This window comes from Heloderma suspectum, chromosome 6, assembly GCF_057233095.1.
Source record: "Heloderma suspectum isolate Gila_16-S chromosome 6, 16-S_ref, whole genome shotgun sequence".
Taxonomy (NCBI): Eukaryota; Metazoa; Chordata; class Lepidosauria; order Squamata; family Helodermatidae; genus Heloderma; species Heloderma suspectum.
The window spans coordinates 53,383,155-53,406,998 of record NC_139463.1 but is presented as its reverse complement, the minus strand read 5'-3'; the positions used below and the strand labels follow the sequence as shown (position 1 = coordinate 53,406,998).

The 23,844-nt window shown below is 47.0% G+C and overlaps 2 protein-coding genes across 10 annotated transcripts in view; one reads left to right on the top strand and one right to left on the bottom strand.

Annotated features, from left to right (window-relative positions):
• Positions 1 to 14,198, top strand: part of FMNL1 (formin like 1) — a 181,476-nt gene extending 167,278 nt beyond the window's left edge. For all 6 annotated transcript variants that reach the window (XM_084804350.1, XM_084804349.1, XM_084804354.1 and 3 more), the window contains 2 exons: positions 5,018 to 5,141; positions 11,524 to 14,198. In XM_084804350.1, coding sequence (XP_084660476.1) covers positions 5,018 to 5,141; positions 11,524 to 11,627 — 228 coding nt within the window. In that variant the 3' untranslated portion in view covers positions 11,628 to 14,198. The remainder of the gene's footprint in view (positions 1 to 5,017; positions 5,142 to 11,523) is intronic.
• A 774-nt stretch (positions 14,199 to 14,972) lies between these two features.
• Positions 14,973 to 23,844, bottom strand: part of MAP3K14 (mitogen-activated protein kinase kinase kinase 14) — a 105,557-nt gene continuing 96,685 nt past the window's right edge. For all 4 annotated transcript variants that reach the window (XM_084804357.1, XM_084804355.1, XM_084804359.1 and 1 more), the window contains 4 exons: positions 20,773 to 20,879; positions 19,531 to 19,684; positions 17,872 to 17,972; positions 14,973 to 17,530 (listed from right to left, as the gene is read on the bottom strand). In XM_084804357.1, the coding sequence (XP_084660483.1) occupies positions 17,366 to 17,530; positions 17,872 to 17,972; positions 19,531 to 19,684; positions 20,773 to 20,879 (527 nt within the window). In that variant the 3' untranslated portion in view covers positions 14,973 to 17,365. The remainder of the gene's footprint in view (positions 17,531 to 17,871; positions 17,973 to 19,530; positions 19,685 to 20,772; positions 20,880 to 23,844) is intronic.

Below are 23,844 nucleotides of genomic sequence, written 5' to 3'. Positions count from 1 at the left end.
GTCCAGCTCCCATTCATGGGAGGTTAGCTTGTCCCTACTGAGCTGGTTGGTTGGCCAAGACATTGTCCACTCCAGAAACATGGATTGCGACCGATCTGATCAGACAAGGCAAACGCCACCAGAAAATCTCGAGCATCAGGGCGAGGAGTGGAAGTGATCTCATACGCCCTTGTTTGTTCAAGTACGTGACCACCGTCATGTTGTCCAAGGTGATCTGGACCAGTCTGCCCACCAGGTCCAGCTCGAATCCACTGGTTTGAGCTCCAGGAGGTTGATGTACTGTTTTGCCTCCATGGCTGACCATAGAGCCCCCCATCCTGAGAGCAACACATCCGTAGTTGTGAATGCAAAACAGGTAGAATGGCTCCCTTCCTGAGAAGTGTGTTGACCTCTTTGTGTATAACAGGTGACGGAGCTGTGACTCTCTTGGTCCCGAGCAGAGGGAGGGTATTGAACTCAATCCTGTAGCTGATCCATATGATGGAAAGTACCCAGGAGTCCATGGTGAAAGGAGGAGACAGTTAAAGATGCTGCCTATTTCCTCTGTCACCCTTCTGGTGGAAGGAATGGTACTTTGATTCCAAGTAGGGCTTCCTGCAATGCAAAGGCTGCTGTCGGACAGTTGAGGCAGGAGGTTGGTATGGAGCAGTAGATGGTCAGAACCACTGTTGCTGTTTTGTGGCCATAGGCTGTGGCTGGAGCCCCATTTTATGAGCCGAATCCAATGCCTCATCCATAAATAAGCCTTGCCTGTCAAAGAGGAGGTCCTCTATTTGGGACCAAGCCTGCTGAGAAAGTCCTGCTGGCCTGAGCCACACGTGTCATCCAAGTGTAATGGAGCTGACCAGGAGCTTGGTGTCGCTGTCCACCTGGTGTCTCAGTGTGTTTATCTGCTGTCTGGACAGCTTCATTGCCTTGTTCTGAAGCACGTGGGCTAAAGCTTTCTTGTCCTCAGGCAGGTATTAAAAAAGCTTCCCCGTTTTGTCCCAAAGGAACAACTGGTAACCAGACCTAGCAGCCTGATAGCTGGAAACTTTAAGGCTAAATGCAGCAGAGGAGTAAATCCTCCGTTCCAAAAAGTTGAGGCATTGGCCTTCCTTAACCACTGGTGAGGAATGAGCCCTACGGGATGAGCCACTTTCCACAATCCAGTTTGGTGCAGGGTGGTTAAATAAGAATTTTGCATCCACCTCCTGCAGCCAGTACATCCCCCCGGGCGCTTTGACGTAGGAGGCATAGTGCAGGCAGCCTCCCAAGATGGTTTAATCATGTCCTGCAGTGTGGGTAAAAGCACACTGCTGGGCTGGTTGCATCTATGTTGACGGAATCTAATACTGGGTCCTGTACCATTGGAGCAGCCTGTTGGGTGGCAAGCCAGTGACTGAGCCATCCTCATGGTTTGGTCTGAGAATTGCCCGAGATTTTCTGAAGGTGAAATCGCATCCTGGGACCCGACTGCTGTGTCTGGAGATGATAGAGAAGGATGTTGCAACAAGAGTGATTTGGAAAGGGACTTCTAGCCCTCTATGCCAGATAATGGTGGCCTTTCCATAGGCAGTGGTAGAGTGATCTGCTCAATAGCCTGGTCCTGTGGACGCTGTGGTGTCTGGACGGGAGAAGGTAGCATGGCCAAGGCCAGTAAATGTTGCTTGGATGGCAGACAAGGTGGAGGCTTCTGAGGAGCAACAGGGCTTTGCAGTTGTCTGGTGACTGGTGGAGGAGTGAGAAACATCTCCTGGGGTTCAGGAGGTCTTGAAACCATAGCTGATGTCTGGGTTCGGTAGCAAGGAGGTGCCCATTCTGAAGGTCTCTCCTGTGGAAAGTATCTCTGCCAGTTGCAAGGATCATCCCTCCACTCATCTCAGTCTCAGGGTCTCCTGTATGGGAAGTCCCAATCATAGTATCTGCCCCAATCTAAAACCAGAGACCTGGATCACTCTCGCGGTTGCTTGTAGAATCTAGGGGGCTGACGGATGCAGCTGAGAAGAGCGAGTCAGGAGAACTGTGCATCTATCTCAGGGTCCATATCCCCTCGGGGAACAGTGTAAATGAGGTAGCTGAGCAGAGGTTCAGGCGGGGAAAAGTCAGGTCTCACCCTCTGAAGCAGACGTAATTGGAATCAGGTCCAATTCCAGTGTTGGCATCACCATCAGGACAGGTAAAGGAAGCATCAGTGGAGCAGCAGGTATTGCCTTTGGTACTGGGGATGCCAGTTGGTCCTGAGGCATCAGGCCAGGGCATCAGCAATGACTGTCGGTGTCGGAGACTTAGACCGATCCCAAGGTGGGGAACGTGGTCTGGTTCGGTTTCGAGACAAACCTGATAGTCTCTTTGATGCCTTCTTCTTCTTCTTCTTCTTCTTCCTTTATTTCTGAAGAAGATTGACTCGCTTGCTTTGGCATTTTGGCTTTTTTGGTCAACTTCTTGGCCAATGGAAGTGACAGTGCCCACCCTGGTGAGTGCCCTTTGGACTGCAGTATCTTGCTCCCACAGCAGGAGCACTTTCTGAATGGTGCCTTGAGGTCCATATGCCCACAAGGACAATCACAGGATTGTGAAACACAAAATAAATGAAATAACGCAGAAGATGACGGCAGAAATATATAAAAAGGGAAAGGAAGGAAGAATAAAATTGCAGCTTTTTAACGACTTTTTCCTTTCAGATGAACTGAGCACAAGAGAAGTTCCTGGACGAGGCTACCACAGTGGTGGTCGAAAGAGAACTGAGGGAATAAGTAGGAGCCCGCTCAGGGCATGCGCACTGGGACGGTGGGGGAAGGGTTCCTCAGCTATAGCAGGCAAAGAGCCCATATGTGTGATGCACAGAAACCACAAAGAACGGTTGCTTTAAGAGAATGGAATGCTTGCTGCAGATCCACCTTTTTGACTTTCTTTTCCAACTCAAAGCCTCCAGTTCCTCTTAAAGCATTTGATGAAACGGATTGTGACCCACAAAAACTCATGCTAATTTATTAAAATATCTGAACAACTAAAACAGTCTGTATGTGTGCTACACTTAACCCATGGATTGATTTTATCACAGAGAGTAAATCCTACTCACCACAATTATAGTCGGCGGGGGAGGGGGGGTGTCAGCCCGTCAGTTACGCTTTTTGTGCGGGGAGGGGCATAGGGAAGGGAAGGGTGTGCCGAGGGTGTGCGCACAATGGTTTTGAGAGACAAAGTCATATTCTTCACAGGGTTGCCAAATTAGAAGAACATTGCCACGATCTTCGCCCTTGTGCTTGCCGCCAAACCCTACAGCGCAAACCTCGAGAGGCTCATAAACGCAAATGTTGTGCTCAAAAGTAAAAGTAGGGTCTGACTCTCTGTGGAAATAGAAAATGTATATCTGGACATCCATTATAATATGCCACCGTTGGCTGTCTGAGACCCCAGACCAGCTGTTTTCATTGGTTGCAGAAGAAAGGACATAGGGCGCAAGACAGGCCTAAGACACGAGGACAAGAGTGCTTTAGGGGCATTTATGAGGATGCAGTGAAGTGCTGCCTGCCGGAAGATGAAGGTGAAGAAGAGGGGGTTTGTCCCAAAAGATGAACTTGTTTCAGTATGGTTTGGGCAATTAAAAAACCCTGTATTTTATTAGTTTTCCAAAGCAAGATTAAACAGACCAACAGAAAGAAAGTAAATACAAATAAGCATATTGGATTTAAATCTACTTATTGACAGAGAGTACTACATTTAACATATATGTACGTATATTTTCCCCTTTACCTTACAAACCAAGATGTATGTGGAATCTATAGGCTGCTTGGAGTTTTTCTTTCTAATTCTTCGCCATAACAATTAAATTTAGGGAGCAATCCTCTGGGATGGCCGTCGGCTTCAGAACTCGGAGGCTTACAGCCATCCAACGCAGAGCGGGAGCAGTGGCAGAGTCGATCTTCGCCTCTGCACTCTTCCCACTCTGTGTGTTGCCTGGACAGGCTTTTTGGACTATCTAGCTGGGGCTCTGCAGAACAGGAGGGGCTGGGGAGGTCCAAGGATGCATCATGAGCTGGCCTGCCCGGTCCCCCCCCTCCTCGCCCCTGACATGCACCCTTTCCCTCCGAGAGGCAGCAGGCGCAGCTCTCTCTGTGCTGGCTGGGAGCAGGAGGGGCGCCCAGATGCCTGGCTCCGAGGTCAGGCACCAACTCCAACACCGGGCCCAGGAATCCGAACTATCTTGTGGCCCCCATACTCTGTCTAATGGCCAAGAGGACGGCTCCCTCCCTCTCTTTGGGGCAATTTGCTTTATGAATGGCAACTGAGCACATTCCACCCTTGCATAATTTGCGTCACATGCCCTTCCTGACACAAGTTCTTAGTAAACACCTATACACAACGTAAGTCTAATTTTCTCAATTGCTTTCCAACTGCACAGGGGTTTTTTTGAACTGCACATTTTGTGTCCAACTGCATGCTTGAAAAAGCCCTGTTGAAAGCTCCATTGAACATAGTGGGACCTCCAAGTAAATCTGCCTAGGTTTGTGCTATATGGCTGCGTTCCTTTACTGGAAAGATCCTGCCATTAGGCAAAGCCCCCCCCCCCAAATCAGAGCTGATTTGGGTGTCATTAATAGGCAAGAAATTAGGCATTATTTCATGTATTATTGCATATTTACTGTTAGGCGGGGAGAGAGATACTTTGTGGGATTTTCTGCCCCAGGTGCCAAAGCAGCTTGACCAGTGTTGGGCACTGTTCGCCTTGACTGTGGGTGGGGCATGGAGCACCACTTGCTGCTCTGCCTCAGGCAGCAGCGTGCCTGGGCTGGCCCCGGTTAATGTTTTCTCATAGCTTTCTGGAACAATGTCCCCATTCCCCACGTTTCCTCACGCTCAGGAGAGTTCCAGAATTCCACCATGATCTGCATCTGTCAGGGCCTAAATCTAAGTTTGGTGAATAACCCTTCTGCTCGCTGGATTTGTATGGCTTGCCCTGCAGACAGACACCCCCCCACCCCAATTTTGGAGTGGTGCGTGTGTAACCACAGCAGCCATTCTTCTCTCTTGGCAGTCTCCCACCCATAAAGCCAGGAGGCAGCAGATGGACCTCATAGCTGAACTGAAGAAGAAGCAGCTGGTGAAGGAACCTCTCATTTATGAGGAGAAAGATGGAGCCATTGAGGACATCATTACAGGTGAGGAGGCTGGGTGCTTTACCATGGGCTCTGAAGTCTCTGCAGACCTTCCACAGAGGGCTGATATGGTGAATGAAGTGGCAGCTGCTTGGAATTGGTCTGCTTGTGGAAGGCAGTCCTCTGTGAACTCTCAGTCTTCTGTGAACCCGCACAGATAAGACCAGCATCACCACCGCTCTGCAGCTGCCTGGAGATGTCTGGGGAAGCAGAGCGGGCGGTGACAACAGGCATCCCTCCGTGGGGCCAGGTCCCTGCTGAGCGCCCCCCTGTATGGTTGTGGGCTGCCAGCAAGTACATAAGGCGCCATGTGGCCATCAGTCTGGATCCAAGCCATGCTTGCTGAGAGTAAATGTTTGCCTAGTGCTGTTCTGATACCGGTCCTGCTTGTTGGGCTCTACGTCTGATTTCCATTGTTGTGGCTGTGGGCTCTGGCCTCTCTGCTGCGAATGGGTGCTTTTATTTACATTTATATTTTTGAAAATTCCCACCAAATCCACCTATTATACATAAAGTAAAGTAATTAAATTAATAAAATACAGAATAAAATGCAACTACACATTGTTCTAATTTTTAAAATTTATTTTATTGTATCCATATCCTTTCCATTAACAAATGTGAGCTTCCAAGGCAGCTCACAGCCTAGTCAAAACATTAAAAATATTAACATCAATTAGTAAGAATAAATAGAAAACAATAAACCATCCAGGTTTCCCCCCCAAAAAAAAATTAAATAAGCCTTTTTATTTATAATTAATAAACACTAATCTGTTTATCTGGCTTTGCAAACTCGTATCTGAATTTCTCGATTTATGGACGCGTCACTCCACACACACACGACTGTAACGGATGTGTTTGCCAATCAGCTTGCTTTTGACTCTGTTTCACAGAGGCACATTCATCTTGCCACTTTTTTTGCAAACAAACTCATCTGCTTTTACTCATCGCTGCAATGCACAGCACTTCTAAGCACACCGATGTCTTTGCCTATCCAGAATTTTCAAAGGGCATATTCATTCATTCATTCATTCATTCAATTTCTATACTACCCAATAGCCAAAGCTTTCTGTGCGGATCACAACAGTTAAAACCATAAAATACAACAACACAATAAAACATAATACAAAACTTTCAAGCGTTTAAAACTACAGAATAAAACCAAAGTAAAAACCAGCAGCAGTGTAAAGATCTAAAAATACATTGACAGATTTTAAAGCAACAAAAATGGAAGGACTAAAATACCCAGGAGAATAAGAAGGTTTCCACCTGGTGCTGAAAAGGCCCACTACGTAGGCGCCAGGTGAGGCTCTCTGGGGAGGACATTCCACAGCTGGAATGCCATGACCGAAAAGGTCCTCTCCTTAGTAGACACTCACCTCACATCATTTGAGTCTCAGCTTATTAGCCCTCATCCAGTCATGCCTGGCACTGATTCAGAACACGCACTGCCTCACCTGGGTTTGATGAAAAGGACAAATAGCGTTGGGTGTTATCTGCATATTTATGACACGTCAGCCCACAACTCTAGATAACCTTCCCCCGCAGTTTCATGTAGATGTTGAACAGCGTGGGGATAAGATATAGCTTTGTTATGCCCCATGGCATAACTGCCAAGGCACAGAGCAATAATCCCCCAGCACCGCTTTCTGGAACCGGCCATCCAAGTAGAAGTGGAACCACTGCAACGCAGTGCTGCCAGCTCCAAACCTATCCAGAAGGCTGGTATTGAAAGCTGCTGAGAGGACAAAGAGAATCAACAAGGTCCTCCTGTCCCTCTTTCAGCAAAGGGCATCCCACAGGGCATCCAAGGAAATTTTGACACCAAAACCAGGCCAGAAGCTCACCGGGAATGGATGCAGGTAATCTGGCTCATTCAGTGCCTGGAGTTGACTGGCAACCACTCTCTTGAGAATCTGGCCTAGGAAGGGGCTGTTGGTAGCTAGCCTAGAGTTGTCGGCATCTTCCAGATCCAGCTTCGGCGTCTTCAGGAGTGGCCTAATTACTGCCTCCTTTAAAGAGGCTGCTACTACACCCTCCATCAAGGAGGAATTTACAACCTGCTGGACTGACTTGGACATCCCCGCCCCATTAGTTATTATTTATTTAATAGGTTTGTATGTTGCTTATCATATTTAAAAAAAATACCTCCAAAGTGTTTACAGGGAGATAAAATACATTAAAATACTTCATAATAAATACAAAAGAATTAATATAAAACATTCATTAAAAAATTAAAGCAAAATACACAGCATCATAAGTAACAAGCAACCTGGGCAGCACTGTCGGTCAGGGAAGGCCTGGGTTGAGAGGTAGCTCTTTAATAGGTGCTCAGGCATGCCGCAGCGGGCCCCTCCCAAATACCAGGGGAAGGGCATTTCGTAAGGCAGTGCCACCACAGAGAAGGGCCACTTCCAGGTTGCCACAAGATGGCAACCTGCAGGTTGTGGTACAACCAGCAAGGTCTCCTCCAAGTATCTTAATGATCGCACAGATCTATATCGGGGAAGGTGATCCAGCAGGTAACCTGGTCCCAAGTTGTTTGGGGCTTTATGTGCCCACAGAAATATAAAGGTCTTGAATTTGACTCAGTAGCTAATTGCTTCAACACTGGTGCAATATGCGCATGGCCAGGCACCCCACTCAGCATCCTGGCCTTTGCATTCTGCACCAGCTGCAGCTTTCAGATCAAGAACAAGGACAGCACCATATAAAGTGCATTACAGTAATCTAAATGTGAGGTTATCAGTGCATGGACTACTGTGGCCAGGCCACCCCTGTCCTGGAAAGGGCATAGCTGATGTACAAACAGGAGCTGGTAATGGGTGCTCCTCACCACAGAAGTTACTTGGGCCTGTAATGATGATTATGAATCCAGAAGCACCCCAAAATGATGTACCTGGTCTTTCTGAGGGAGTGCAACCCTGTCTAGAACACGTGAACTCCTCAATTCCCATACCTGGGAACCTCCCACCCCTAGAGACTCCATCTTGTCAGAGCTCAGTCTGTTTGTTGGCCCTTATTCAACCCATCACTGTGTCCAGGCTCCAGTTCAGAAGATGCATGACCTTTCCTGATTCTGCTGTCACTGATGTGTGGCATGTGTCATCAGAATACTGGTAACACATTGCCCCAAGTCTCCTAATGACTATCCCCCAGCATTTTCATGTACATGTTAAATGTACAGTGAGGACAAGATGGTACCCTGCGGCACCCTGCAGCATAGTTGCCAGGAAGCCGAGGCACCAAATGCTACCTTGTGGAACCATCCCCACTAGTAGGGGCAGAACCACTGTAGAACAGTGCCCCCAATTCCCATCTCTTGGAGATGACCTAAAAGAGTACTGTGGTCAACAGTATCAAAAGCTGCTGAGAGATCAAGCAAGCTCAACAGAGTCACAATTCCTTTGGCTCTCAAGAGGTTATCCATCAGGGCAACCAAAGCTGATTCTGCACCCAAACCAGCCTGAATCTAGGCTGAAATGTGTTGAGATAATGAGTGTCCTCCAAGAACATCTGCAGCTGCCCAGCCGGTATTCTCTCAAGCACCTTGGCCAAAAAGGGGGCATTTGTGCCTGGGCGGTAGTTGGTTGAAATCCCAGATCCAGGGAGGGCTCAACAACTGAAAGATATCCCCCCAAAATAAACCAGTTGGTGCTCTGGACACCTTTACTAATAGAACGTCATTAACTGTGGTGTCCACGTCGTGATGGATTTGAGCAACCTTATCTTCAAGATGTTGTTCAAACTCATCACAGTATGCTACTGAAGGTTCAGGGCTGATCCTCACATGATGCAGGATGAATTCCCCACAGGCAGCCAAGTGGGAGAAGTGGCAAATTCTGTGTGTGTCCCCTCCAGGGGTGCCCCCCCCCCATGGATGCTGCCCGGTGAGCAAGCACTGCTGGGCCAGTGGGTGCTCTAGAGAGCCCTACCAGCTGTGATCACCAGGGACACCCTTCCCACAATGCCTGGTTCTAGCAATGGAGCCATTTGGGTCGTGCCAGCTCTTTGGGAGAACTGCAGCAGCCTCTTTTTCTGGCCAACGTGGCTGTTCAGAGTCTGCTCACCCATTTGCTTGCTCTGAGAGAATTCTCTGAGTGAGCCAGAGGGCAGGTGGCGGCGGCAATGGGGGCGCGTGGGAGGGATGAGACACGAGGGCAATAGTTTGGTGTGGGGAGATGCAGTGGTAATGGGGAATGCCATGGCAGCAACAACGCTGACAATGGGGTGGGGGTGGGGAGACGCAGCTGCACCATCTCTCAGGCCATGAACCACTCAGCAAAGCTGCTCTGGACAACACTCAGAAGATGCAGTGCTGGCGGAAAAGAACTCCGTCTTTGCCACCGCCACAGAATAGGCTCAATAATGTGTTCGGTTGAACTCGGCCCGAACCTTCTCTTTTGCTTCATTGCCTTGAACTCAGATGTAAACCAAGGAGCTACAAGGCTCTTCTAAGAGCAAGAGGTTATTTGGGTGTGGCTGAGTCAACTGCCTGAGTTATCTCTGCATTCCACAGATTGGCCAGGTCTTCAACAGCAGCACAAGCCATACCAGCAAGAAAATCCCCCAGAGCCCTCTGGGGAATCCATCAGCCTCCATGGCTGGACTATTTTAATAGGCCCCCCACCCTTACAGAGGGGAAATGGTTTTGAGCATCTGAATCTCAATAGGACGTGATCCGACCATGACAATAGAATAGATATTATTACCCCACTTTCAATTCACCACCCTCCTGTCCTGTTGAGAAAACCAAATCAAGCGTGTGTCCTCCTACATGCACTGGGCCAACATGTTGGGACAGAGCCATGGTGGCCATGAACCAGCCTAGATCTGATGGCCTCAGTGTGGAAGTTGGGGTTGCCCAGAACCATCATCCTAGGGGACTTGATCCTCAATGCCAAGTCTGAAACCACTATCAGACTGCAACCACTCTATCAGCTCAGGCAGGGAGATGGATGGGCAGTACACCAGCAGACCCCCTAATCTGTCCCTGGAACTCAACACAAGATATAAGCACTCCAGACTGGCACTTGAATAGAGGGAAGCCTAGAGAGGGAGACTGAATTCCTGCAGACCACAGCACCACCATCACCCCAGCCCTCAAGTCTGGTGCTGCACCAAATGCCCAAGAGGGCACAGCTGGGAGAGTTTAACCCCTCCCAAGCCTTGCCAGTTGTCCCTCTTATCCACAATTAAATAACGGATGAGGGAGATTTGCGGGGGGGAGGGGCAACCTACACCACAAAATTAAACTGGTTTAATAAGCATTCTCCCTTCCTATGGAACTGTGGGAAATTATTTTGTGCTGTGGGAGAGCGGGATGATGTGGGATGTGGGGAATCTCTAGTAGACTGACAGTGCTCTTGCCAAACCTGAATTCTCACAATTCTTTTGGGGAAGCCATGACAGATAAACCTCTGTAAGTATGCAATGTAGGCATGCCCTTAGAGGTACTGTACCTGTTTGTGGACCACCCTCTTGTTTGCTTTGGGACTTCACTTGCCTGCTGCTCTTCCTTTTTCTCTCCTTTTTTCTTGCTCTCCGTGGTTTTCGTGGAACTATTCTTTATTCAGCCCTGAAGACTGTTCCTTTCACTGCTCGGACGGGCAAACGCTCATCTCGCCTCTTCTGTGATGCCAGCTTCAATGAAGAGAGCCCATTATAGCTTGTGGCTCTAGGTAACAATCACATCAAGGGCAGGGGCTGGATTTATGTGGACAGGATGTGTGTGGCTGCTAGCGGAGGCGTGATGTACGAATTTCTTCCCTTATGGGGATGACCGACCCCTGCATTATCTGAAGTGTCTGTAGCTGCTATCCCACCTTTCTTCCAAGAATGTCAGAGTGGAGGACATAGTCCCCCTTTTTCAATCCTGACAACCCCATTGAGACTGAGGGAGTGACTTGGGCCGAGTCACTCAGTGAGCTTCATGGCCAAGTGAGGATTTGAACCTTCATCTCCCCACTCTTTGAGGCCATGTCCTGCTCCATCGCAGTGCAAATGACAGGGTACAACATACTGCATGCTTACTGTTAGATGTGGATTTGTATTTGATTACCTGTGGTGAAAGTTGTAGCCCATCTTGAGCATTAATTCATTTAGGCAACAGGTAAATAATAGCTGTAACTTGGTGTGTAGGGTGTGTTAACAGGGTATACTTAGCCAGTCTTGGGGATGGGACAGAGGTGAAGAGACTCCAAGACAGCGTATGCTAACTGTCGTGAGAAATAAATTAAACTCTTCTTCCAAAGTATTGAATATGTTCTGCATTCTAGAACTTTTAGGTCAAGTGGCGATATCTGTGTAGTTCAAATACCGTAGGGCTGTGTGTTTAAATGCACAGCTTCAAAATAAAAACTAGCTTTTCTGGTTTCTCTTGCGGCAGGCCTGCGGAACCAGCCGTACCGGCGGGGGGACACTGGCCGGCACAGTGGCAGGAAACGGATCACTGAGCAGGCACTGCAGGTGACCGCCGACATCCCACTGTGACAGCCACGAATGAGAAGAGCCACGCTCGCCACGCTTTGGTTGGCGGGGGGGAGATGAGGACTCAGGGTTCATCAACAACAGGCCTGGACCAAAAACTCCTCCCACCACCAGGGAATAGAGGGGGCTCAGGGCAGGGTGACCCCCCCCCCCCCCGCGCAACTTCTGAAGCCATGTGTGGGTGTTGCACACGCAAGTCCTGCCAATTATGCTGCCCACTGGACCAACACTGCTTCAGGTTGAACTTAAAACGCCTTCTTGGAGACCTTTGATGGCCCCATCACAGGATTACTGCAGGGAGGAGAGGCTCCACTCTGTGCCACAGAGACTGTGCATGGTGCTAGAAGGCGGCTCAGGCCACACCAAACACCAAGCACCTTCCACAGCCGAGGAATTGTGGTGGCTGCTGCCTCTGCTGAAGGGGGAAAGTAACTTAACACGGTCTAGATTCCTCCTCCGTCCTAACCTTCCCTCCCAGCATATGCTGGTTCCTTCCCCCACCTCATTTAGCTGGGCCATTTATTCTGCTTTAATCCTCCAGTTCCTCCTCTGGCCTAGAGAAGATGTTGGGACAGTTTTCAGGCTCATTTTCCCCAAGTGAGATGAAAGGTACTGTTTATCTGTGTGCTTTTAGAAAGATTACTGCCCAGGAATGTGTCACCTCAGGATCATTTAAGCCATTATAAAGTGGTGCAAGAGGGCTACCTAGCCCACATAGGCCTTCGGGCTCTTCCCGGTTGACAGCAAGCATGCTGTAGAGAACAGCACCCAGCGCCAACACTTTCTGCCTTCCTTAGAGGTGCCAGAGCAGTTTCAGCACAGTAGGACTCAAACTGCAGACAGCACTTCTGGTTTATGATGTAGGATGGGTTGGCATGAGTGCCCAGCAACCTATCTGGGTTTCTCGACGCGCACCGGTGTGTGGTTGGCACAAGCCTGCATGCTGGCCAGGCCTGCTGCTTCCCTAGTGTTGGGAGATTTCTGACAGTGCGTCTTAAGCCCCCAGCAGGGCTATTGTGCCAGTAGATAGCTGGGGAAAGGAGGAGGAAACGAGGACTCCGCCGTCTGTCTGCCAGGCCTTTGCGCAGTCCAAGTCTGCCCCATGCCATGGCCACATGGCTGCCCTTCAGCCTCACAAGTAAGTGGCAATTGCATGTCACGTGGGCAATGACTAGATGTAGGCAAATTACTTCAGCAAATTTGATCAAATACACATGGCCAATTTGAGTCATCCTCCCCTCCTCCCCAAAGGCTTCCCACAGCAGGCTGACCAAAATGATCAGAAATCACCTGGAGAGTGCTCAAGCAAGTCTTGGATAGAGTGACAGAACAAAGATGTCCCTGCTCCAAAGGAGAAAAGGGGCTGGGGGTCCTGAGGAGGGCATTTCCCCATGACGGAATGGTTCATTGAAGTACTGAAATAGTTTGTCTTCCTCTTCTACCACACATCAGCCATAGCTTGCAGGCCTGGTCAGTGGAAGAGAATCTCAGGATTTATGTCTTTAGCACAGGTATCCCTTTGCCACTTTTTAAACCAACTTGCTGTGATGCAAACATGCTCAGAGGTTTTGTGACAATCAAACCAGGTAGTGGGAGCTGGTGCTCCTTTTCTTGCCACAAGGAGTCACCCTTTTTCCTGCAACAAGGAGGTCCTCACCTTGTTGCAGGCAGTGCCCAGGGCGCCAACTTTAGTACAGATTCGATTAGCCACTGAATTCTCTTTGTGTGGTAATAGTTCTGCACTGAGACCAGCAATGAACAAACTGTCTAAAGAATTCTACATCGTGATGCTGCTGCACTTGCAGCCAGGCAGGTGATAAACTTCATTTAGCAGCTTACTCCTTGTAGATCCCACCATGCAGTGGCAGTGCAGCCATGCACTCCCCCCACCCTGCAATTGGTCCTGTGTTCTTATGGATCATACCCTTTTCCTTATTTGGAAGGGGGAGAGATGACGAACCCTCCAAAAGGTAACGTGGGGATAAGAGGAGGGAGCTCGTCTGTGCCTTCCATCTCTGGACATCGTAACACTTGATATAATCTGGCTACCTGCTGGCACAAATCCAGGCCACCTGGAGCAGTGTGTGCTGGCAGAGGATATTGGTATGCAAAGAGCTGCAGCAAAGTTGAATTCCAGCATGCAGCCTTGTAGCACAGTGCTACACACAGACACAACAACTCTCCAGTTTCAGCTAGGATGAAACAAAACCCTCAAAAGATAAAGCAAGTCCCTGCTTCCCATTTTACCCTGCTTGAGTCTTGAAGCTGCGCCCCTGCTTTTAGATGTAGGCTACCATTGCTTTCTCCTGTAACTTAAAACGTGGCTAAAATCACAGCATAAGCTCAGAATAGCAACCTCGCACACTGATTCATCACGCCATTGGAGTGGGGAGTTAGAGAATTGAATGTGCAACCTATTGTGTTGTTTAAAATGCCTTGAATCATGTAGGGGAGGACACAATGCCCTATGATTGCTACTTTGTATACATTATTTTTATATATGGTTCTGTGAGATACATTTAATCCAAAGCAAGTTAATAATGAGAGAAAATAATACATGTATTCTAATGATGCAAAAGGTGTCTGTGTTTGAAGAGCACGCTGGGCCCCTGCTCTTGAGACAAAAGAAATTCATGAGCAGCATCCCTTCAGTGCAAACTCCTTTTATACCAGTGGGCCCACAGCAAGGACATGCCCTTGTGACTGTGGCTTCTCTCTATCTCAGACATCTCTCGCCAGGAGGCTGGGCAGGGACTGGTGCAGAGGGGCCTAGATTATTCGGTTTTGCTTAAAGTGACTTTTTCTACATGGGTGGGAAAGGCCAATTCTCACATGTAATGTTTCAAATGGGAAGTCTGCACAGCCATCTATTTTGCCTTATTCTACATACAACACAAAGCTGCTACCTCCACTCACACCTGGAGACTTCATAGACTATTTGTCATGGACACAATAGTGTGATAACCACTGGCTTAGCTGATTTTTAAATGGGAGTAGACAAATTCATATAGGAAAAGTCTATCAGTAGCTATTAGCCACAACAGCTAGTGAAGTGGCTGGGCCAAAGCCGAAAGGACACTCAGCTGTGGATGTGTCTGGTGGTGAAAAGAAAGTCCGATGCTGTATAGAACAATATTGTTTAGGAACCTGGAATGTGAGATCAGTGAATCAAGGTAAGCTGGAGGTGGTCAAACATGAGATGGCAAGATTGAACATCGACATCTTGGGAATCAGCGAACTAAAATGGACAAGCATGGGCGAATTTAATTCAGGTGACCATCATATCTACTACTGTGGGCAAGAATCCCTTAGAAGAAATGGAGTAGCACCCATAGTCAACAAAAGGGTGGGAAAAGCATAACTTAATTTCGTTTATTTGATACAGACATGTACATTAAAGAGCCATGGTGCTCTAGCACATCAGTTAAAGGCAAAATGAAGTTAACAGATTTAGGCCACTGTGGTTATTGCACAGGTTTGGTAACTGACAATAGCAGGTCCAGCGGAGAGGAAGGTGGCCAGGTGCACATCTCCCAAACTACCTTGTCCTGTTGATTTCGATAAGCTGTGCATGTGGCTAACATCCACCGGGCAGGGGTCTTTAGGTCTAAAGGAGTGGAGGGTCTCGGCTGCAACCATATCCTGGAATACGGCTCTCTTGCACATGGCCGGTTTATTTCTTCCAAACTGAGACAACATATACTTTGCTCTTTTCAAAAACAGGTTGTTTGGGAAAAGAGATTTGGCAACCTGCCTCTTCTGTTTACTACCTCATTTCAGGGTTCAGCAGGAACCAGCTATAGATTTGTATGCATTTAAAACAAGGGTGGGTAACCTGTGGCTCTCCTGATGTTGTTGGATTCCAGCTCCCAGCAGCACCAGCCAACATGGGCAATGATCATGGGAGGTGCAGTCGAACATCAAGAGTGCCTCAAGTTCCCCACCCCGATTTAAAGATGAATACATGAGAATGAGCAGCATATCCTCACCCTTGTCTGCCAATGGAAACAACCCAAATGGGATGGAATACCCTAGTTCTGTGAGAAATAACATTTGCTACCATCTAATCATGGACACAGCCATTGCAGCATTCCACCTCCCAGCCCTGCACAGGCAAGCCTGGGGCCAAGACTACCTGGCCTTAATTTTGTAGGTTAAATGAATATTCCAAAGAGCAAACTGAGCAAGGAAATCACTCAGACTCTTCACTTGGCAAACTGCAGGTTAGGCTTTGTCAGTAAGACATCCTTGCACCCACCAGGGAAAAATTAGGCATATGCCACACCACCTCGTCTAGTCACTTATACTTACCCATATCTCTTTGCAGAAAACCAAGCTATTCTACAAAATCACACTAAAAAATTAATCATGGCAATTAACGGACATGCAGCATTTAAAAACCTTTGTATATACTGTACTGATCTGTCTTAATTTCTTCCAAGTTTAGATTTTGCATCAAGTTCTCCTGGCATGGAACTGGGGTTTTTTTAGGGGGCAATCCTATGTGCACTTACTTGGGAGTAAGCTGCAACACACAATATGACCCAGTTCATGTGTCACGGCTACCCAGGTTTAAACAAAGTGGGAGTGAGTGAGTATGTGTGTGTGCTGATTCCCACCTGCGATAAACAACCCAGGTGACACTCCATCCCTGGGTTGTTTATCATGGCACCTGAACTCTGGGTTGTTGGGGGATGAACAACCTAGAATTCTGACCCCATGCCTGCTCATGCCCACTCTTCTTAACACCCTACAGTTTGTTAACTAAGGGTTGTTACAACCCATGAATCAGGTCAATGGCACTAATTTCAGAGTAAAATATATTAAATACATGCAGTTGTCTCTGACATAGGGCAAAAAGAAAAAGCATACACAAACCAAATAAGAAAAACTTAATGGGCTGCACATGAAAAGTCTATGTGATGTTTAATAGCCTTTAATCTTAAAATAAGCCGTAACGGGCCAATTTAGACAGGTCTGCATTCAGCGTGGTGGGACAAAAGTTCTAAAGGCCTCATATATATTTTGTTTTAATTCTGGCTGTCAATAGCACAGTTAGGGAAAATGGTACAGAATTGAGATTTGATGTGTATGATATAACTTATTTGCAGAAATCTTCTGGTATAGATTTGGGGGTTCTGCAAAATGCAACCAGTTCTGCTGAGGAAGACCTACTACATTCTTCAGTTCTGCTGAAGAATGTAATAAGTCAAATATGTATTGCTTATTGCATCTGGATCCCACCGTTTTCTTCAAGAAGCTTGGGGCACTGTTTTAACATCACAACAGGCCTGTGGGGACAGTGACCTGGCTAATGTCACTGCATGTGCTCCATATCTGAGGGTTTTAAACCTGAGTTATTGAGCTCTACTAAGAGCAAGCCAGATTTCCAAACATCAGATAGTCAGGTTTTCTTTGAGATAGGGAGATGGAAGGTACGGTTAAGCAACAGGTCATCTGCCTGAAACACAGTGCCTCCTAGCTTTTTTGAGTCAGTTTCATAAATGCAGATCCAGTCATTCAATTTCTGTCATCTGGAGCACAGAGGCCATGCCCACAACATTCAATGGATTCTACACAAGAGGGCTGGATGCAGTGAAAACCCAGAGAGAAACTGAATATATAATTTTTGTTCAACAGTTAATTGCCACCAACAATATTTAGCACTGATTTGCAGCTATATCACTTCTGACTTTAGAGGGAAAGTATCATAAAGCATGGGTGTGAAGAGGCAACATCCCTTATGGCCTCTTCTCTAGTTGACCATGTTTGACCCTCCATCTCCAGCCACAGCTGCAGTCAGGGGCAAGAATGCACTGAAGTTCGATGCCTGGATCAGGGACCTCCATGTCACAGCAAACAGACTGGCCTTCCTTGGTGAAGAAGCTGAAAGCCGACGCTGGTATCTGTGAAAGCAAAGCACAAAAGGAGGTGAAGGAGTCTAACTCTGCTTGGGTCACACATGGGTGGAAATCCTACTTTTAGTGTGCCTAGATGACAGAGGAACAAGAAGTGACATCACATGCCTTAAGGGAATAGCAGCAGCAAAGAGGCCATAAAGGGATGGATGTCATTTATTTAAAATTATTTTTAGGTCACCTTTAACCCTCTAAAGGTGGCGTACAAGAAGAAACCATACAAAGTGGATACAATAAAAATAAGTACATATTTTTAAAAAATCATTTCCAAATAGCCCCATTTTCCAACACACACACACGTATGCAGACATCACCAGTGCAGCACCCACCTGGCTGCTGATTCCAGTTGCAACATCTCCCACCTTGGCCCCACGGAATTCTCGGATGTAGAGACTCTCCCCACTAAGTAAGTGGATCTCAATTTTCACCCCTGAAAAATGGAAATTGTTGTGAGAATTGCCATGCCCTGGGGCCAGAGGGAGGGCCTTTTGCTTCAGATCATCCCTCTAGCGTGGATATTTGTGATGTGGGCCCAGGTGCTTCACTAGGAGGAAAAAATGGACTATGGAACTGCTAATGGTCTACATCTGTAGAGAAGAGAACATAGAGCTGCACCAAATGATTTCAGCTGCTGCTCTTTTATGGCGTGCCAGGAGCTGGATAGACTTCTTTCCTGGGGTGGCCTACAATTTCAATAAGGCACGAAGCTAGGGGAACAGCAGTGGGGCTTAATGACAAAACAGCTGAAGTGAGAGAAGGTTACAGATGAGCCAGTAGCAAAAGGCACCTCGAAAAGGCAGGCCAATGTGATTCAGGAAAGGCTTTGCAGACATTACAGGAGATCCCAGGATCAGGCATCAAGGAAGTCAAGGGAATGGGGCAGATACAAAAGAAAGTGGGTTAGCAGTAGTTGGTCTGTCAGGACACACTGGAAGCATGGTGGTGGAAATGGCAAGCCAGGGGGAACAGCTGACTGGGATGGGGCGGGGGTGGAACAGGTGGCAGCCCAGCTCAGGTTGGGCCTGGCAAAGAGGGGCAGTGGTGAGGGGGCAGCAGCAGCGGGCCCACGGCTGACCTGGAGAGTGGCCATGGTCTTGTAAGGGAATTGCGAAGAAGGATTCTGAACCTTAAAATCAGATTAACTGAAGTGTCCTTGCTTCCCCACAAAGAATCAAGGACTGCGTAGATCTGTGAAGGGCTTCTGGGTGCATATATAAGAATTCTCACCGCCCTCACAAAAAGTACAGTTCCAAAGACTGCTGAGAGGGAGATGACTACGTCAATTTGAAACCTGCTTAGGCTTATTACAGGGGGAAGCCATGCTAGTTTATCAGAGCAAAAAGCAAAACAAAGCAAGAGTGCGGTGGCAAATTAAAGACAAACAGGTTTATTGTGGCACAAGTTACCATGGATCAGAGCTCCCTCCATCAGATGCATGAAGTGCATCCTCAGTGGGCTGATTACAATTTAGTTATATAAATATGTAAAGAAAATCAAGCAATGAAGCCAAAAAGCCATTCAATGCATTTTTTGCCTTTTGCTTTGGCCCCACTATTTACGACATTATAAAGACTATGATCGTGTGTGCGCGTCTGTGTGTGTCTCTGTGTGTGTATAGACACTGTATATACATATACGCATGCCAAAGATAACAATTTGTGCATTTCACAAAACAGGCTCTACTCCACGTAGCACAATAAATCTGTTTTTAAAATGCCAGAAGCCTCTTTCTTGTTTAAGCTTCCCATGCAGATGTCATCTAAGCCCCTTTCAGAAACATGAGTATACCAACGATATAATGGTAGTAGATGAGGAATGAATTTCACTTCTAATTTTATTATTTGTTATTCTAACAATTAATAATGATTAAACAATCCAAATAGGAATAAATAATGTTCCACAAAATGGAACAGAATAACATATGCATTCAAAAGAGGTAATTTGTATATAGCTAGCTTACTATCCTATATACAGCGAACAGGCCCTACCATCAAAGTAGGTAGGCATATCTGTTTGTCTGCTGCGATGTAGCCAGCTGTTACAGCTATTGCTCTGCCCGTCTGTTTGGCTGCTCCATGAATGCACTCCAGAACTCATGGTGTCCTTCAGACTGTGTGATGTTTTCAACGAGCCCTGGAGAACCTGAGAGCAAGAACAATTCTGTTTTCCCTGCTGACACACACACAATGTGGCTCTCAAATGTTATGCCACAAATGCTGCAATTCTTTGCTTCAGGTAGACCCCACCCCCAGCACATGCTAGGGACTGGAAACCTAGATAAGGCATGGCATTTAGCACCCAGCATCATCCTATGCAGAGGGAAAGGTAAATATAATCTTATGAACGTCATAACATATTTGTCATTTCTTTTTAGCTTGCCAAGTGAAAAAAGTGCTTTGGAGGTTAAGCCTGCTACTCTGGTGTTGTTCCTGTGAAGTGACATAAGCAAGAAAAACTAGGCAAACCAGGAACAGGGAGTTTGGGGCATGTCTGATCTGTTTTTATGAGGGTGAAGGGTAGACGGGTATTCAGTGTGTCTTTAAGGGAAAGGGAGAATTTGTGCAAGTACCACTTCTCTCAATATTGGAACAGTCTGAAGGGAAAAAGATGCTCCCACCAATAGTTTCCCCATCTCTGGTATTCAAATGATCAGGGCATTGTCACATATAGAACCCAGCAAACCTCGTACAAACACAAAGTGGGACACTGTGAGGGAACAGGTATGCTTGTTTACAAGATTTTTACAAGGTGACAGCCCCTCAACTTGCATCAATCCCTGATGGGCTCAAAGGATCAAAGGATGGTGAAAGAGTGTAAACAATCCCAGAAAAGATCCCTCCATTCTATCCCAGGATAAGCAATCATGTAAGCCAGGGGTGGGGAACCTGTGGCCCTCCAGATGTTGCCAGACTACAATTTCCATCACCCCTGACCACACTGGCTGGGGCTAATGGGTACTGGGGTCCGACATCTGGAGAGCCACAGGTTCTCCACCCCTGATGTAAGCAAGGGCCACCTCTGAATCTAGCTTGTATAAACAATCCCAAAGCATGAATGCAACAAGAAACACCAGCATGCATCATGTATTAAAATGCTCTCACAGCTCAGGGCCAGGAGATGTTTCTGGGATCTCTTGGCCAAACAGGAATTTGGTACAATGCTTCTGGAAATGCCCAGCCCTGGGCTCTCTGCCACCCTGAAGTAGCAGCTGCCTGTACCCATGTACTCACCTTCTCATCGACATCTGATGGGAGGGAGCTATCCAAGCTGAGGCATGAAAGCATTTGTTCCTGCTCCTCCAGAGAAAAGGGCTGAGAGAGGCTGTTCAGAATCAGCTCTGTGAGAAAGAGAAAAGATGAAAATGGAGATGGTCAAGGACTGTGTGTTCCTACTCTGGGTCATGGAACTGGAAGGGGCCATTGAGGCCATCGGGTCCAGCCCCCTGCTCAGTGCAAGAATCGAATTTAAAGCATCCCTGACAAATGGCTGCCCAATCTCTCTTGAAGACCTCCAGGGACAGAGAGCCCCTTCCTCCCTGGGCAGTTGGCTCCACTGTCTGACTGTTCTGACCATTAGAAAGTTTCTCCTGATGTTCATCTGAAATCTGCCTTCCTGTATCTTAATCCCATTATTTCGTGTCCTATAGTCTTGGATGACAGAGAACAGATTGCAGCTCTCTTCTGTGTGACAACCCTTTAGGTACTTGAAAAGTGCTATCATATCCCCCTTCAGACTTCTCAAGGCCAGAATACCCATATAGCCAGTTCCTTCACTGTTTCCTCATAGGACTTAGTTTCTAGTCCCCTTATCATTTTTGTTGCCCTTCCTTGAACCAGTATCTATCTATCTATCTATCTATCTATCTATCTATCTATCTATCTAATCATTTCTAGGTGGAACCCTCTCAAGGCAGTGGGAATCCTTCTTTAAGTGTGGCATCCAGAACTGGACAAAGTATTTGAGGTGAGATCTGACCACTGCAGATCAGAGTGGAACTGTTACTTTCTGTCATTTTGAAACTATACTTCTATTGATGCAACCTATTTGTGGTTGCAAAAAACTGCACTTGCCTTTTTGCAATCACATCACACTGCTGACTCATATTCAGCTTGTGATCCGGTACAACTCCAATATCCTTTTCATATGTACTATTGCCAAGCCAAGCATCCCCCATCTTATACCTGTGCATTTGATTTATTTTTCCTAAATGAAGAACTCTGCACTTGTCTCTCATAGAATAGTAGGGTTGGAAGGGGCCTATAGTACCATCAAGTCCAACCCCCTGCTCAATGCAGGAATCTAAGTCGAAGCATCACTGGCTGTCCAGCTTCGTCTTGAATGCCTCCAGTGTGGGACAGCCCACCAGCACTCCAGGGAATGCCTCCAGTGTGGGAGAGCCCACCCTAGGGAATTGGTTCCATTGTCATACTGCTCTAACAGTCAGGACAGTTTTCCTGATGTTCAGCTGGAATCTGGCTTCCTGTCACTTGAGCCCATTCCTCTGTGTCCTGCACTCTGGGATGATCAAGAAGAGATCCTGGCCTTCCTCTCTGTGACAACCTTTCAAGTCCTTGAGGAGCGCGATCATATCTCCCCTCAGTCTTCTCTCCTCAAGGCTAAACATGCCCGGTTCTTTCAGTCTCTCCTCCTAGGGCTTTGTTTCCAGTCCCCTGATCACCTTTGTTGCCCTCCTCTGAACCCTCTCCAGCTGGTCTGCATCCTTCTTAAAGTGTGGTGCCCAGAACTGGACACAGTACTCCAGATGAGGCCTAACCAGTGCTGAGTAGAGGGGAACTAGTACTTCCCAGGATTTGGAACCTATACTTCTATTAATGCTGCCCAAAAGAGCATTTGCCTTTTTTGCAGCAACATCACATTGTTGGCTCATATTCAGCTTGTAATCTACCACAATTCAAAGATCCTTCTCGCTTGTAGTATTGTTGAGCCAAGTATTGCCCATCTGGTAAATGCATTTGGTTTCTTTTTCCTAGGTGCACAACTTGGCATTTATCTCTATTAAAGTTCATTCAGTTGTTTTCTGCCCAGCACTCCAGCCTATCAAGATCACTTTGAATTCTGTTTCTGACTTCCTGGCTATTAGCTATCCCGCCCAATTTTGTGTCATCTGCACATTTGATCAGCATTCCCTGCACTTCCTCCTCCAAGTCATTAATACAAATGTTGAAGAGCACTGGGCCCAGGACTGAGCCCTGCGGTACCCCACTCGTTACCTGTCCCAGTTTGAGAAGGTCCCATTGATAAGTACTCTTTGAGTCCGATTCTGTAGCCAACTGTGGATCCACTGGATCGTTGTTTCATCTAGCCCACTTTGAGCTAGTTTGCTAATCAGGATATCATGTTAAATTTCTGTTAAATTTCATTCTGTTGTTTTCATATCATTCATTTCTGTCAGTTGTCCAACCTATCAAGATCATTCTGAATTTAGTTTCTGTCTTCTAAGGTATTAGCTATTCCACCCAATTCGGCATAACCTGCAAATCTGATAAGCATTCCCCACACCTCTTCCTCCAAGTCATTAATAAAAATGTTGAAGAGTACAGGGTCCAGGACTAAGCCTTGTGGCACCCCACTCAATACCTCCCTTCAGTTTGATAAGGAACTCTTGATGAGCACTCTTTGAATAGCACCATTTAGTCCACACTTGCTAATCGGAAAATCATGGGGGACTCTGTCAAATGCCTTCCTGAAGTTAAGACATATTATGTCCACACCATTTCTGTGATCTACTAAGGAAGTTACCTGATCAAAAAAAAGAAATATGATTAGTCTAGCAGGACTTGTTCTTGACAAATCCAGGCTGTTTTTCAGTCATCACTGCATTAGTGTCAAGATGCCTACAGACTGAGTGTTTTATAATCTGCTCTAGAATCTTCTGACTGGTTTATGATTTTCCGGATTTTCCCTTTTGCCCTTTTTGAACTTAGGCCAACATCTGCACTTCTCTGATACTTCACCCATTCTCCAGGATTTCTCAAAGGTAATAGAGGTTCCTAGGGTCCATCCACTAGCTCCTTCAATACCCTAGGACAAAATTCCTCTGGACCAGCCCTCCAGACACCATTTCTGCAATTCCTGTACACTTCTTAAGTAACCTGTCCTTCCTTCCACCTATGTTTGGAGGTTCCGCCACATTTACAAGAACACACACCTGTTACAGTATTTAACCTATCTGGACTAAATACTCCCCCCCCCCCCCCGTTCTGTATTCATAGAATCTTAGAATAGTAGGGTTGGAAGATTATTGCCCATCTGGTAAATGCATTTGGTTTCTTTTTCCTAGG